General features: G+C 46.9%; 1 protein-coding gene across 1 annotated transcript in view; it reads right to left on the reverse strand.

Annotated features, from left to right (window-relative positions):
* The window catches only part of LOC143962229 (sialic acid-binding Ig-like lectin 12), a 124,543-nt gene that overhangs the window by 3,506 nt on the left and 104,042 nt on the right, over positions 1–16,995 (reverse strand). Inside the window, exon 7 of the mRNA XM_077471560.1 lies at positions 4,107–4,137. Within this exon, the coding sequence (XP_077327686.1) occupies positions 4,107–4,137 (31 nt within the window). The remainder of the gene's footprint in view (positions 1–4,106; positions 4,138–16,995) is intronic.

The raw sequence follows: 16,995 nt of genomic DNA on the forward strand, positions 1-16,995 counted from the left end.
CGATAATTCATTACAGCCGCGAGCAGTTTTAAATGAGATTGGTTTCCTTTAGAAATGTAATTTTGCTGTGGTATTGTTCTAAACATGGAAAAGATGCGCTACTTTACAGGCAGACTAAGGACACCCCCAGACGTGATTGTTAAAGGAATATTTAATTTTTATTGTTTCACTTTAAGCATTATTAAAATCACTGCTCCTGAAAAACATCAGTTTTTAAAACTTTTTTTGCATTGATAGATGTCCCCTGGGGGAGGACCCAGGTCCCCATACATTTTGGTAATAACCTGCATATAAGCCTTTAAAATTAGCACTTTTGATTTTTCATGTTCGTGTCCCATAGACTTTAAAAGTGTTCGCTTGTTTAAATGTTTTGCCTGCTCGCATGTTCTGGTGCGAACCAAACCGGGGGTGTTCGGCCCATTCCTAGTGGTGAGAAACCTGGGATGTGTGGCCAGGTCAGTGGCTGGTGAGGCACTGGCTAGTGTCAGATACACAGAGGTTATATACACCATGATCGTTAGAGCGAGAATAATAATTCTAGCACTAGACCTCCTTTGTAACTCTAAATATGTAATCTGTAAAAAAATTTAAAGAGTCGCCTATGGCGATTTTTAAGTACTGAAGTTTGGTGCCATTCCAGGAGTGTACGCAATTTTAAAACATGACATGTTAGGTATCTATTTACTTGGTGTAACATCTTTCACATTATACAAAAAAAAAAAAAAAGGTAATCTTTAGTGTTTTTTTATATTCATGATACAGTTTTTTTTTAAAAACACATTTCAAAAATTGCAGAGCAAATACTGTGTACATGTATAACTCATGTAGGAGAATTTGTTTCATCTCTGTGTATCACCTGAGTCCAGTCACTTCACTGGGTATATGTAAGTGTTTACAACCACTTTAAATTGGATATTTGTTAAATGTATTAACATCTATTGTGCTCCTGCCTAGGCAAGAATGAAGTCTGGGACCGACCCCCCCATCCCTTCCTGGATTTTGTGTGTAGCCAGTGCCCTGTATCAACTCGCGGTCCCATGCCAAGCTGGCCGAGGCTCTCCAGTGACAGGAGAGCACACCTTTCAGCATGTGTGGGATTTCTCCCCCTCTCTTTTTTCTCTTAACTGACTTTATGCTAATGCGAGCAGTGCACGCAAGGACACAGGCAGCCGCTCCGCTCCCTTCCCTGCATCCTCATTGGCAGGAACAGAAGAGCCAATAGGCAGCCACCTGTTTGCAGCAAGGAATTATGAGATATGTAGTCCCCATCTTAAATGGCCCCATAGCCTTGTATGGGGCATGGAGCTACAAAGCCCATCATGCTCTGCACTGGAGGGAGTAGTTGGGGACTCCATCTTGTCTCCTGAGGGAAGTCAGTTACCGCGAGGCAGGGGAAGAGACTGGACTCAGGGGAGAAGTGCCTCCCAGTTCAGTCCACCACATTGTTCCAGGTGTCCACAGCCGGTTGGGACATCCAGCCTGAGAGAGCCGGATTCCAGGTGCACATCCAGGCACACCTGCACTGACAGTGTAAAGCGATTGAGTTTGAGGTGATCAGTCAAGTCACCAGAAGAGCCTGCCTATTCCAGGACGTTTGTTGGGCCTTGACCGCAGGATTGGTGAGAGGGCACTTACCCATCTGCAGGAAACAAGGACACAGCACATAGAACTGAGAACCGCCTCACTTTTGCCTAAACTTACCAGAACCTTGGTCTTGTTAATGGCCTGTTAAGCAGTCACAGTGTTGGCCTTGTTATTATATTTGTAGTTGGGCCTGTGGTGTCAGGGGATAAATAACAGAGGTCTGACATAAGAAAAGGTCATTCTTCTACTCTCCTCCTGTCTGGACTCATAGAACCAAATTATGTGGAGGTAAACAATTTGATACAAAATTGCCACTGCTGAAGTGCTTGCCTCTGCTCTTGGGGTTATTCTCAGGTTTGGAATCCCTTGAAAGCAGCCTGAATATAGTATTGAGCTATATTGCTCTTGATCTCAGTTATTGCTCTCCAGTTGGATTACTTGAATATATATACTGTTATTGTGTGTTACCCTTTTCCACATAAATATTGCAGTAAAGACAGTTTCTGTGTTTTATCATAATGTGTGTGTTTTCTATGGTTCTTGCACTCACACTATTGCCAGGTGTGCCAGAAGGGCTGAGACTGTTATTGTTGTTGAGAGGTAGAGTATGGAACCAAACATACTTAAGCCGCTCCTTCGGGGGTAGCTCTACATGTGTGCAGGGCCGGGACAAGGGGTGGGCAGGAGGGACGGCTGCCCCTGGCGCAATGGTTTATTGCAGGGGTAGGGGGCACCCTGACCCTAACCCTAAGGGAAAGGGGGGCGCAGTTTGGCATCTTTGCCCTGGGCGCTGGATGACCTTGTCCCGGCACTGCATGTGTGTATGCAAATGCATGGGTTTCCTGCATATATGCATACATGTATGCTTTCCCCACACACACCCAAAGAAGGGAAGCACATGAAGTCAGAAAATGTCCTTGTCGATGTACACATGCTGGAAATAATCTGCGTATGTGCAGATGTGTCAAAGGGCTCTGCCAGGACCAGATGGTCAGCCCCAGCCCTTCAGGCACATCTGTGTCAAGTGCCATAATAGTGAAGCCAGAGGTCAGGGGACATCTTTAAGACAGTGCTGCCTCTGACTGCTAGTCTCACCAGATTTGAAGTGAGACATTTATGGTTTACAACTGCTTAAGTGACATCACTAACACACCACTTTTCCCTTCAGGTAAGCCTAGAATAAGGCTTACATGTAGGTACTGGAAATATCTCCTAAACCTGTACGGTTTGGGAGATATTTGCAATATACGCTTGTGCCAAAGTCATTGTCTTGTGCCGTTTCTAAAGGGCCCTGGTAGGAAGAGGGGTGAAGATGGACGTCGCAGCCTTCGTTTTGAGGTAAGTGCAACATAATAGGCTAGTATGTGATGCATACTAGCCCATTATGCTTTTACTTTGCAGGGGAAAAAAAGTTTATTAAAGGGTATTGTGCTGCTCGCTATTGTCCTTGCTAGAGAGAAAGCTGCACTGCATGCATCTCCCTGCATCTGCTTTCTTCATTCTGTTTTTCTGCATCTTGAATAGTTCCCCACTAGTAGAACCCAGCATAGTAAGTCAGTGATGGGGAAAAGAGCTGCAGAGAGACCACAGTCAGTACTGGGGATTAAGCTTTTGCCTTTTTTGGGCACAACATCCACAGTTCAAATGTTCTTTAAAATGTTACTAAACCCACAACAGTAAAATCAGTGTGTATATGCAGTAAAGCATACTTGTTATACTCACTGTGGAACCTAAGGGGTTAATCCTCTGCATTGTGTAAAAAGGCTGTTTGATCCTGTCTTCTCTGATCCTCCCCTTCTTCCACTGTCTCCAATCCACCTCCTGCCTTTGGAGTCACCCTGCACATGTTCAGCCTGGTGTGCATTGCTAAGGAACTTTTATTTCTTGGGAAAGTGCATGTGATCATCACAGAGCCAATCAGCACTGTCCAGACAGAGGGTCTGTGATCATGCAACATCATAGGACTGTCAGAGTAGAATGAAAACTCCTCCTACAAGCTTTAACCAGACACTGATTGAAGTCACAAGACTGCTATATAATGCTGATAAGAAAGGGTATTTAGCAGTTTATATTTACTGAAATAATTGCATTTGCATGTACTGTGTACAGGTGGGAGACTAGATATAGTGAATGCAGGGTCCTGAGTTTAGTAACACTTTAATTCTAGAAGTTTTACATTAGGGCTGATTTATAAAAGCTGCAAAAAGGAGATATGGCCCTCCTGCCTATGGCTGCCAATCAGGTTTTGCTGAAGAAAGCAGATAATTGGTGTGTGGTAACGCTGCTGATATGCCAAACCCCAGTATGGATACAGTCGCTTCTTACAGACAGCTGTAATATCTCTATGCAGCCTGTACTGCTGATTTTCAGACAGTGCTGGGAGAACCCGCAGTGCTTTATGCAATGATACTGGTCAATTAAAGCTTGTAGGACATTGTTGCAATGCCTTCCCTATTGTTACATTGGCTTTAGTTGAGCTTTTATACTTACAATATGCTCTATTCCTGTATCTTGCAGCTTACCTGATAGATGGGGTCTTATCTTTTACCTTACCTATAAAACATAAGAGAATACAGTTAGAGCTGTGATTTTTTTTGGTGCAGTTCATTTTAGGTGTGTTTTACATGCATTTTAGTCTTGTTACCATTGCACTCTATAGAATATGTATTTTGATGAAAGCGCATCAAAGAAGCAACATGCAGCAGATTTTTTAGTGCACTGCGCCTGAAATGCACATAAAAGGCTCTAAAGTGTTTTAACCACTTCAATACTGGGCAGGGCACTTTCATTCTCTTCCTGCCCAGAACAATTTTCGTCTTTCAGCGCTATATAAAACACTTTGAATAACAATTGCACGGTCATGCAATACTGTATCCATAGGACAGTTTTATAATTTTTTTTAACACAAGTAGAGCTTTTTTGGTGGTATTTAACCACCATAGGATTTTTTATTTTTTTGCTGGATAACCAAAAAAATAAATTAACATTTTGAAGAAAAAAATAGTTTTTTTGAAAAGAAATAATATTTCTTCATATATTTAGGCCAAATTGTATTCTGCTACAGTTCTTTGGTGAAAATAACCCAAATCAGTGTATGTTATTCAGTCTGTAGGACAGCTATAGAGTCCCCAAACTATGGTATATACAGTATCTCACAAAAGTGAGTACACCCCTCACATTTTTTTTAATATTTTATCTTTTCATGTGACAACACTGAAGAAATTACACTTTGCTAAAATGTAAAGTAGTGAGTGTACAGCTTGTATAAACTAAGTTTGCTGTCCCCTCAAAATAATGCCGCGTACACACGATCAGACTATCCGGCGGATGATCCGCCCGTGTTTGGGCTCCGGCGGACTTTTTTTCCCCAAAAGTCCGGTGGACTTAGAAAGTTGTTTTGACTCAAAAATTGTCCGCCGGACTGCGAGTCCGGTGAACAATAATGCCGTCTGTGTGCTAGTCCGCTGGACTTTTCAAATGAACGGACTTTCCCGCACATGAAGATAAGTCCGTTCATTTTGAACGCGGCTCCAGGTAGCCGGGACTAGCGAAGGAGGTCAATGTCGCCGCCTTCGGCAGTGAGATTGACACGTCGCTGGCCCCGTCACCTGGTATGGACTTAAAGGGGAAGCCCTACACCGAAAAAACAGCATGGGGGTCCCCCCAAAGATCAATATCAGACCCTTATCCGAGCACGCAGCCCGGCCGGTCAGGAAATGGGGTGGGGGTCTGTGGGCGGTGGGCTTATCGGAATCTGGGAGCCCCCTTTAATAAGGGGGCCCCCAGATACCGGCCCCCCACCCTATGTGAATGAGTATGGGGTACAATGTACCCCTACCCATTCAACTGGTAAAAAAAAAATGTAAATAAAACACCACAAGGTTTCAAAATAATTTATTGCACAGCTCCGGGGGTCTTCTTCCGTCTTGGGGGTCTTCCCGCCGGACTCCTCCACTATCTTCTGCTAGCTTTTACTAGCAGAAGAGCCCAGCTTTCCTCTTCGTCGCCGCCCGGGGGTCTTCTTCCGACTTCGGGGGTCTTGTCCCCATCTTCGGTTCTTCTTGCCGGGCCTCCTTCCAGCTCTTACAAGCGGTGGCCCGGTCTTCTGTCACCGCCGTCGCCGCCATCTCTTCTTCGCTTCTTCTCTTCTTCTTCTTCCTTGAGATGTTGACTCAACACTCTCTCTGGCCGCAATGACAGGGACGTGTTGCGCGGCGCCTTATATATGGACAATGGGCGGGGTTACCAGGTGATGTCCCCGCCCCTTATGATGTCCGCAAGACTAAGTCCACCAGATAGTCTGATCGTGTGTACGCAGCATAGCTCAACACCCAGCCACTAATGTCTAAACCGCTGACAAAAGTGAGTACACCCTGTACAAACAACCGGTTTTCCCGTCGGACTAAACCCTGAAGGTTTTTCCAACGGAATTCCGCTGAAACTGTCTTGCGTACACATGATTACACCTAAGTCCGACCATCAAGAATGCGGTGACGTACAATACGTATGATGGGACTAGAAAAATTAAGTTCAATATCATACGAACGAGCGGTTTTTCTGATAGGAATTGGTTCCGTCCGAAATATTTAGAACATGTTCTATTTCTAGGTCCGTCAGAATTTTCGATGTAAAAAGTCCGATGGGGCATACACATGTAGCACTGACCCCTGAAGGAGCTGCTGGTTTGATTTGGGCCTGCACTCTGCCAATAAACCCCACTAACTTGACTCAGTCCCCTTGACACAGCTGTGGTGCAATACAATACAGTACAATATAATATAACACAATATACCTGTATTGACACGTCAGGATCCACTGGCTCCACCTGCTGGGGAAAAACACTCCACACAACGGGGTACTTAACCAAAGTATATTTTACTATATTAGCAAACAGGTGGTTACAATAATTGTGCTGTCATCCCAACATAGAATGACAGAACAATAACTTTTGATAAAACAGTTTATAAACAATATAATTACAAGGGACCTCACCCTACTTTTATAGCTATGTGTGAGATCTCACTTAAAGTACTCAGTCTTTTTGGTCTTCTTGTCTTTGCTAGCAATGATAATTCCTTATAATTTGTAATCCAAGGGGTTAAAGTAATTAAAGTTGAGTCAAAGATGATCCTAGTGCTGGTTCTGCAATTATAATACAATACTGGGGATGCGATAGTAAGTAGGCCTTATGCCTGCCTAGTGTCAGTTGCTATACTCCTCCTCCATGGGACTATGGATCCCAGCGAGGCCTGTTTAGAAGTCTGACTAGGTGCAAAGTTAATAAACTGTGGGCCACAACCACCTCACCAACTGGATCAAAAGCTCGGTATGGTAACTTTGGTCCAGTGTTGGTCCAAGCCCTCAGAGGCAGGCCATGTATTCCCAAGATACCAAAGATGGCCGCTCTGGCTTCTTTTATGTCAAACCCAGCATGCACTGTCAGAGAGGGTGTCCATGGGTAGGTCACCTGGCATCCTAGGTAAAGGTCAACTCTCTAGAGTAAATAACTGTCACTTCCTGTAAATAGTTCAATGCTTGTGAAAGCAAAAATCATTTAAATCCACTATCAGTGTTTGGCCACTAGATGGCGCCAAACACTAAGCCATAGAAACGTCCATAGACTTTCATTATAAAATGTTAATATAATTTAATAAGCTTAAGGGTAACCGTGCTACACACATAATCAGAATATATGATGAAAAGCTCCCGTCTGTCTTTTCTTGTCGGACATTCCACTCGTGTGTACGCGGCCAATGTCCATATTGGGCCCAAAGTGTCAATATTTTGTGCAGCTTCCATTATTTTCCAGCACTGCCTTAACCCTCTTGAACATGGAGTTCCCCAGAGCTTCACAGGTTGCCACTGGAGTCCTCTTCCACTCCTCCATGACAACAGAACTGGTGGATGTTAGAGACCTTGCGCTCCTCCACCTTCCATTTGAGGATGCCCCACAGATGCTCAATAGGGTTTAGGTGTGGAGACATGCTTGACAGTGGCAGTGGTTGTCTTGGAGGTGTGTTTGGGGTCCTTATGTTAGAATACTGCCCTGCAGCCCAGTCTCCAAAGGGAGGGGATCATGCTTCAGTATGTCACAGTACATGTTGGCATTCATGGTTCCCTCAATGAACTTTAGTTCCCAAGTGTCGACAGCACTCATGCAGCAGCAGACCATGACACTCCTACCACCATGTTTGACTCTAGGAAAGACGCACTTGTCTTTGTACTCCTCACCATGCTTGACACAATCTGAACCAAATAAGTTTATCTTGGTCTCATCAGACCACAGGACATGGTTCCAGTAATCCATGTCCTTAGACTGCTTGTCTTTAGCAAACTATTTGAGGGCTTTCTTGTGCATCATCTTTAGAAGCAGAGCTATCTGAAATAAATCTGCTATAAAAGGTGTACCACATCCCCAGAAAGATAGAAAAATGGAGAAACCCCTAGACGTGGGACTTTATAGATACTACCATATTCACATACGTAGGAAAATATGTAAAAAAAAATTATTATACAAATAAATACATAGTTACAATATCACAGAAACATATAAATAATCAAGGATGCATAACAATACACAAAAAATCATGGATAGGTGTAGTGGAGTAACCCAAACTCAACGACGTTTCAGAGATGAGTCGTATTCTCCTTCATCAGGGTTTTTTCAGGTAACACCATATCTAAAAGATTTAGACAAGGGAATCAGCTAAAAAAATCACAACTAAAATTGTTGTAATGCCATTTGATAGTACAATACATATACTTACATCCTAATCACTAGATATGTTCATTTTAGCATCCAAAACTTTTTTTAAAATAAATGCAGAAGAGACATCCTGATGAAGGGGTCAATCCAAATCCCGTCCAACCAGATATTCTTTAAAGAGTATATAGATGGTAAAAAAAGGGAAATTGGAGAAGACAAGGGAATAGTATTGCATTCAGCGTCCGTCTCCAAGCCCTGTCTCACCTGTACTCAAGCAGAGCTTAAATAGTGAGCTAAGGGCCCAGCAAAAGCTGGAGAATCTAAGTCAAACAGTGATGTCATTTGCAGGCCACTAATAAACAGGAAAGGGACGCATCAAGGGCCCCGGGGTCCCATGAAATTGTACCCACTGGTGGGTGTTAAAAAAAAAGGAATATATATATATATATATATATATATATATATACACACTGTATATATATATATATATATATATATATATATATATATATATTAGAGCTGCACGATTCTGGCCAAAATTAGAATCCTGATTTTTTTTTGCTTAGAATAAAAAGGTCACGATTATTGTGACGTAAAATCTTTCACATTATACAAAAAAAAAAATGGGCTAACTTTACTGGTTAGGTTTTTTTTCAAAAAAATTGCATTTGAAAGACCGCTGCGCAAATACAGTGTAACATAAAATATTGCAACAACCACCATTTTATTCTCATGGGTGTCTACTAAAAAAAAAAAAAAAAAAAAAATATGTATAATGATTGGGGGTTCCAAGTAATTTTCTTGCAAAAATAAATAAATAAATTATTTTAATGTGAAACCAACAAATGTCAGAAAAAGGTTTAGTGTTTAAACTTTTTCATTTACACACAAAATCCATTGACAAAATTGTTACAATGTTAATACTGAAGTTCAAATGATAAAGAATGTTTTGATTCTTGGCAGACTGCCCAGTTTTTCTCTTCCTTTCTTTTGAAGGCTGTGGCTTCAGAAGAGCAGAGATAATTCTTTGCATACAAAGAATTGTGAAACACTTTAGTCAAGATCACGACAGTTCAAATATCCCCCAAATGCAGGGACGTGCAGGGGAGGCAGGACCTCACCTGCCATAAACATTAAAAAAATAAAATCGAGCTTAGAGGGTCGTAGCTCGGTGACCTGGATTCAAAGAGACCCCAAATTTGGGGGGTATGTAGCCTAAAGCCGCATACACACATAGCCGTCTGTCCGACGAACTTAGTCTGGCGGACTTCCCGCCAGACTATCCGTCGGACTTTCCAAACGGGCTACTTGCCCACACACGGCACTTTTTCAGCGGACTAATATGGCGTACTAAATCCGCCATACTATCCGCCCTACTTTTGAAATGAACGGACTCGCCCACACACGCGGAGGAAAGTCCACTCATTTCGAGCGGGTCTCCAGGTAGGCGGGGCCCGCGAAGGAGACGTCGCTGGCCCCGCCGCCTGGTATGGACTTAAAGGGGAACCCCAACGCCAAAAACATCGGCGTGGGGGTCCCCCCCAAGTCCACAACAGACCCTTGTCCGAGCACGCTACCCGGCCGGCCAGGAAAGGAGGGGCGAGCGAGCGCCCCCCCCCCCCCCCCCTGAGCCGTACCAGGCCGCGTGCCCTCAACATGGGGGGTGCCTTGGGGAAGGGGGGGCCGCGCGGCCCCCCCACCCCAAAGCACCTTGTCCCCATGTTGATGAGGACAAGGGCCTCTTCCCGACAACCCTGGCCGTTGGTTGTTGGGGTCTGCGGGCGGGGGGCTTATTGGAATCCGGGAGCCCCCTTTAATAAGGGGGCCCCCGGATACCGGCCCCCCACCCTATGTGAATGAGTATGGGGTACCAATGTACAATGTACCCCTACCCATTCACCTGTAAAATAAAAGTACAAAAAAAATACAACACACAAGATAAAATACTTTATTGCACAGCTCCGGGGGTCTTCCGTCTTCGGGGGTCTTCTCGCCGGACTCCTTCGCTATCTTCTTGTAGCTCTTTTGCTAGCGGAGGAGTCTGGCTTTCTTCCTCGCCGCCGGCCTCTTCGGTTCTTCTGCCGGGTCACCGCGCTTTCTTATAGCTCTTTTACAGGCGGTGGCCCGGTCTTCTGTCGCCGCCGCCGCCGCCTTCCGTTCTTCTTCTTCTTCTTTTTTTTTCTCCGGGCAGGAAAAGTCCGCTCATTTCAAAAGTACGGCGGACTGGCACACACACGGCCGGATTGTCCACCGAAATGCGAGTCCGGCGGGAAGATTGGAGTGCAACACGGCATTCTAAGTCCACCGTACTTTCGGGTCAAAAAAGTATGCCGGAGGCTACACACGGGGGGATTGTCCGGCGGACTTCAGTTTGCCGGACTTTTCCAGCCGCTTGTTTGATCGTGCGTATGCGGCATAAGTCCTACCTCACCACTGGTATTTGGGTCTCCTACAATCTATGGTTCTGGAGATACGGGGCTCCTTGCGCAGCCCGTCTGAAGCTAAATACAGAGTGGCCACTTTAAATACAAGATGACACACGTTTGCAGCTGACTGAGAGGTTGAGCTCACAGTACCTCTCCTCACTTCTTGTCAGAAGCACTAAGCTCAATGAACAGCTTGGAGTCTTGGACCAATGGTAAAGTACCATTGGTCCGCAGTGTCTCCGACAGTGGAGACAGAGGATGCATGGATGGACTGCGCTGGAGGGAGAGATCACCCGTCGCTGGATCAGATCAGCCATCTCTGGACCCTGGAGAGATGATCATCGGTTGCTGGATAGCAAGAGTGGATTACCACCACTGGAACCTTTTTATTTTTTTTTTATAAAGGAATTTTTCAAAAGTGTGCTTGTCTTATTTAACTATTTTTTACACTTTCCTTGTGAAATGGTAGGGGTACTTTTGTACCCCCTTACCATTTCAAACGGGGGGGGGGGGGCTGGGATCTGGGGGTCCCCTTGTTAAAGGGGGCTTCCAGATTCTGATAAGCCCCCACCCGCAGACCCCCACAACCACGGCCAGGGTTGTGGGGATGAGGCCCTTGTCCCCATCAACATGGGGACATGGTGCTTTTGGGGGGACCCCAACGCATCCTCCCAATGTTGAGGGCATGTGGCCTGGTAGGGTCCAGGAGGGGGGGCGCTCTCTCATCCCCCCTCTTTTCCTGCGGCCTGCCAGGTTGCGTGCTCGGATAAAGGGTCTGGATTTTTAGGGGGACCCCCACATACATTTTTTTTAAGGGGTTCCCCTTAATATCCATACCAGACCTGAAGGGCCTGGTAATTGAATTTGGGGGAACCCCACTTTTTTTTTTTTATCAATGCAGTTTTTAAAACTTTTTTTTGCATTGATCCATGTCCCCTGGGACAGGACCCGGGTCCCCAAACACTCTCCGCTCCCTTAAGCGTATCATCACTGCCACGTGACTTTCTCAAAGGGTTGCTGGGCTGGGCTGGACTGGGCTGCAGGACAGTATTCCAACATAACGACCCCAAACACACCTTAAAGAAGACCACTGCCTTGCTAAAGAAGCTGAGGGTAAAGATAATGGACTGGCCAAGCATGTCTCCAGACCTGAACCCTGTTGAGCATCTGTAGGGCATCTTCAAATGGATGGTGAAGGAGCGCAAGGTCTCTAACACACACCAGCTCCGTGATTGCATCATGGAGGCGTGGAAGAGGACTCCAGTGGCAACCTGTGAAGCGATGGTGAACTCCACGCCCAAGAGGGTTTAGGCAGTGATAGTTAAATAATAGTGGACACACAAAATATTGACACTTTGGGCCATATTTGGACATTTTAATTTAGGAGTGTACTCACTTATGGTGCCAGTGGTTTAGACATTAATGGCTGTGTGTTGAGTTATTTTGAGGAGAAAGCAAATGTACACTGTTATACAAGTTGTACACTCACTACTTTACATTGTAGCAAAGTATCAATTCTTCAGTATTGTCACATGAAAAGATATAAAATATTTACAAAAATGTGAGGGGTGTATATATATATATATATATATATATATATATATATATATATATATATATATATATATATATATATATATTAAAGGATTAGCATCAAATGTAGAGCTTGAAGGACACCGCCACTCGCTGGTTCTTCTTTTTAAGGGCTTTGTTTGCCCACTTTTATTAAAAGAAAGTCCATCAAACAAAGATAGGTTTCCCTCGCAGAGGTTTCAGCATTCCTTTTCATCAACAAAACTACATTCAGCCTAGTAGGCTCTCACTTGCAGCACTGCTGCTCTGGCCTTACACTCCAGGCCCTTGTCTGTCTCCTACAGATTGTTTCACCGACCACCTTGGTGCACACAGCTAGCAGCCTCTTGCTGTACTGGCTCCCCCGTGGAGCCCTCCTGACTCCTGGTATTCAGACTTCCTTTCTGCCAGGGTGGAGCCCAGAACCATGGTCAGGTCACTACTAAAATATAAATAAATATATATATATATATATATATATATATATATATATATATATATATATATATATATATTTGTAGTCAGAGTCTTCAAGCGGGAAATGCGATACTCCTAAGAACCAAGGCCTGAGGTGTGCCTTGGCCTAGCTAGTCAGTATGCCTGAGAAGAGGGCAAAAAGACACAAAATTTAGGTGAAGAAGGGAAGGTAATGAACCATCAAGGATAAAGGTGTGCTCCCGGACGGCAGCAGTACGTATCCAGCAAGTAACTGGAAAGTGTTTGCCATGGCAAAAGATCACAACGACTCCTGACTTGGCGATGAGACGGAACCCCCTATCGAACCTGTGACACTACCCTAAACCCAACTGAACATCCCCTGAAAGATTGAATTGAGCCGGATGCCCGCGACACCCAGACCCGAGAATGAACTGCTTGTGAAATGAGAGGATACGAGAGGGGAAAGGAACAAGGTCTGGCCCGAGGAACCCCCTGCAAAAGATCGCAAAATACCCCAATGAACACCAGTGAAATAGCCCAGAGACATACCCCCCCAAGAGGGTGAGTGGCAAAAAGACCACTAACAGGAGTGCTAAAAGCTAGAAACCTGATGGATGTGACGGAGTAAGCGGACAAGGCCCATGCCCATGGCAATAATACTGTCAACCTGGAAAAACCATACCGGGCGCAGGACCCAGGTCCCACCGGATACGATCGGGTCATGCTACAGCCTGAACCCAACAGCTGGGACAGAATCCTGAACCAAGGAGGGCCAAACCCCCTCTCAGGGAAACAGTCCCCATGGCATGCAACTGACATACCCAAGCCCCCCCTATTTGGAACAAGCTGGGGATCGGAAAAGATGACTGGACTGATGTCCCTAAGTGGGACTCCAGGCAATAAGTTCAAACAAGATCAGAGCCAAGAGTGGAATCCAAAACCATTGTGACATCTGCCCAACCTACCCCCCAAGGACCGTCACGTGGACGTGGCTTAACAAACACCCTGAGAGAGACTATACATCCCTGGGCAGTAACCAGGGCTTCAACACAACAGGACATCAACTGAAGGAAAATTTTTTCGACTGCTTCTGACCCAAGGGTGAGCCCCGTGGTGAAATGACATCAGCACCAATCCACTAGCCCCTAACAACGGCCGGGCTGAAGGAAGTGATAGCAAGCATGGATGATATCGGTATGAATGCCAAGACGGCCCAACCTGAAACACAATACTAGAGAAATGACAGACAACCAGACAATGAGAACAACAATACCCCCTGCCTAACTAAGAATGAAACATGAGCAGAAAAGTCAAGACCACTGTGCGTGAAAAGAACCTGCCGCACGGACCCCCCCCCCCACCCAACATGTAAAGTGGTAAGTGAGCCCGAGTAACCTGCAGTGCAGAGGCAGGTAATTAACTGAAAACTCAGGGCTAGTGTACCCACGGACCGTGGTGGGTGGTCGTATAGATGTGGTGAATGAACATGCAACGTATGACGTATGGTATACGGGCGAGAAGATTGAGGACAACAATCAATTAACAAACGAAAACCTCAGCCCATATGGATCTATAGACGTGACAGATCCGGACGTGTGAGCCCTAGCTACCTGACCCAGGTACAAACATGACACAGACACGATGAGACATGACAATCAACAAGGACGAACGACTACCAGAGTATGCCATGAGTGGACAATGCCCCTCTGAGAAACTCTGAGACTGAACACCAAGTCTGAAATACCAAGACAGGCATGCTGGCAGCAACACAAAAACGCTGAGACAGAAAACGCTGAGACAGAAAACGCTGAGACAGAAAACGCTGAGACAGAAAACACTGAGACAGAAAACAACATGCCATGATAAAAACACCATGACAGAAAAACGCTGAGACAGAAAACGCTGAGACAGAAAACGCTAAGACAGAAAACGCTAAGACAGAAAACGCTAAGACAGAAAACGCAACATGCCATGATGAAAAAAACACCATGACAGAAAACACTGAAACTCCATGCTGAAGGAGAAACATAGTGACAGAAACAGAGGCAAAACGCAATGACAGCAACAACCAAGACTGAAACGCTGAGGCATAAATGAAAAGCCAGAAAACCTGGGCCAGAAATGCTATAACAGAAAAACTGAGACAGCGACGCAACAGCAGAATCCTGGCCAGAAATGCAAAGGCCAAAAACACGCTGAGACTGAATGCAAAGACAGAAATCCCGGTTCAGAACGCCATGACAGAAATCCTGGTTCAGAACGCCACAGCAGTCCAGGGGCAGACAGAAGTCCAAGGGCAGAACGCTATGACAGAAATCCCGGGGCAGAAAGCTACGACAGAAATCCCGGGGCAGAACGCTATCAGGCATCCAGGCAGGAACGCTATGACAATAATGCCGGACAGACCACTGACAGGAGATGCTGCGCAGAACGCTGTGACGGAAATGCAGCGCAGAACGCTGTGACGGAAATGCAGCGCAGAACGCTGTGACGGAAATGCAGCGCAGAAACGCTGTGACAGAAACGCAGCGCAGAAACGCTGTGACGGAAACGCAGCGCAGAAACGCTGTGATGGAAAGGCGCAGAACGCTGTGACGGAAAAGCAGCGCAGAATGCTGTGACGGAAAAGCCGCACAGAACGCTGAGACAGAAACGCTGAGACAGAAACGCTGAGACAGAAATGACACGTGGAGCTAAGGCGGGGGGAAGACCCGCCACATGAAGCTCAGGCGGGTGGGGAGACCCGCCACGTGGAGCTCAGGCGGGTGAGGGGACCCGCCACGTGGAGCTCAGGCGGGTGAGGAGACCCGCTACGCGGAGCTCAGGCGGGTGAGGAGACCCGCCACGTGGAGCTCAGGCGGGTGAGGAGGTGGAAGCTCAGGAGGCCCACCCCGTGGAGCTCAGAGGGGGGGAGGGGGAGACCCAACACGTGGAGCTCAGGAGGCCCACCACGAGGAGCTCAGAGGGGGGGGAGACCCAAGATGTGGAGCTCCGGAGGCCCACCACGTGGAGCTCAGAGGGGGGGAGGGGGAGACCCAAGACGTGGAGCTCAGGAGGCCCACCACGAGGAGCTCAGAGGGGGGGGGGGAGACCCAAGACGTGGAGCTCAGGAGGCCCACCACGAGGAGCTCAGAGGGGGGGGGAGACCCAAGACGTGGAGCTCAGGAGGCCCACCACGTGGAGCTCAGAGGGGGGGGGGAGACCCAAGACGTGGAGCTCAGGAGGCCCACCACGTGGAGCTCAGGGGGGGGGGGGAGACCCAAGACGTTGAGCTCAGGAGGCCCACCACGTGGAGCTCAGAGGGGGGGGGGAGACCCAAGACGTGGAGCTCAGGAGGCCCACCACGTGGAGCTCAGAGGGGGGGGGGGAGACCCAAGACGTGGAGCTCAGGAGGCCCACCACGAGGAGCTCAGAGGGGGGGGAGACCCAAGACGTGGAGCTCACTGCACTAGACCAAGTCGCCAGCCGCTTTGCCCCTCCTTAACACAAAGCATTCCCTGCACCACCCATTTATTTCTCCCCCACTTATTGGAGGCTACAGACAACAGCAAAGCTGTTTGCTGGGTCAGAAGTGATGTTATGAAAGATGGGAATGCTTGCCCGTGTCAAAGTATACATATGGCAAAATAATGGTGCATGTCCAAAAACAGGGGATTAGGCCTTGCGCGAATCGGGCAGAAACTCAACTTTGAGCGGATGAGCTCCTTTATCTCTATTAGGGATGGGAACTATTATGTAGGCTTCCAAAAAGTGCTAAAATTTGTTAGCACTATTCAAATGAATGAAACAAATAAAACCGTTTTAATCGCAGCACTTGTTGAAGACCTGACAATGGGCTTCCTCTTGTAATTGTGTCTACAACAACTGGCTGCTGTCCCATTTGCTTCAGAAATCCCTAATTACTCTGATTTCCAATTACACTGCAAGGTTACACAGTTAACGGAAGATGGAACCACCCCCCCCCCCCATGAGCGCCGGGCGGCTGCACACTGGCCACCCGGAGCCGAGGGGAGATCGCAAGGCGGAGGACAACCGCCCACCCCCCTCCCCCGGTGGGAAACCGGGGGGAGGGGCGGACTGCACGCAGGAGAGCTGAGGGAGGGGAGGATGTGGCGAAGAACGGCCAATCCCCTCCCACCTGGCAGGAACACCGAGCGGACTGCCTGCTGGAGAGCTGAGGGAGAGGAGAGTGAAGGACGGCCGAATCAACCGGTGTACTGCATATGTGGGGGGGGGGGGGGGGGGGTGGCGCGGCCGTTTACCTCCCCC

This window comes from Lithobates pipiens, unplaced genomic scaffold (assembly GCF_037356315.1).
Source record: "Lithobates pipiens isolate NorthernLeopardFrog02 unplaced genomic scaffold, aLitPip1_a1.2 Scaffold_8, whole genome shotgun sequence".
Lineage (NCBI taxonomy): Eukaryota > Metazoa > Chordata > Amphibia > Anura > Ranidae > Lithobates > Lithobates pipiens.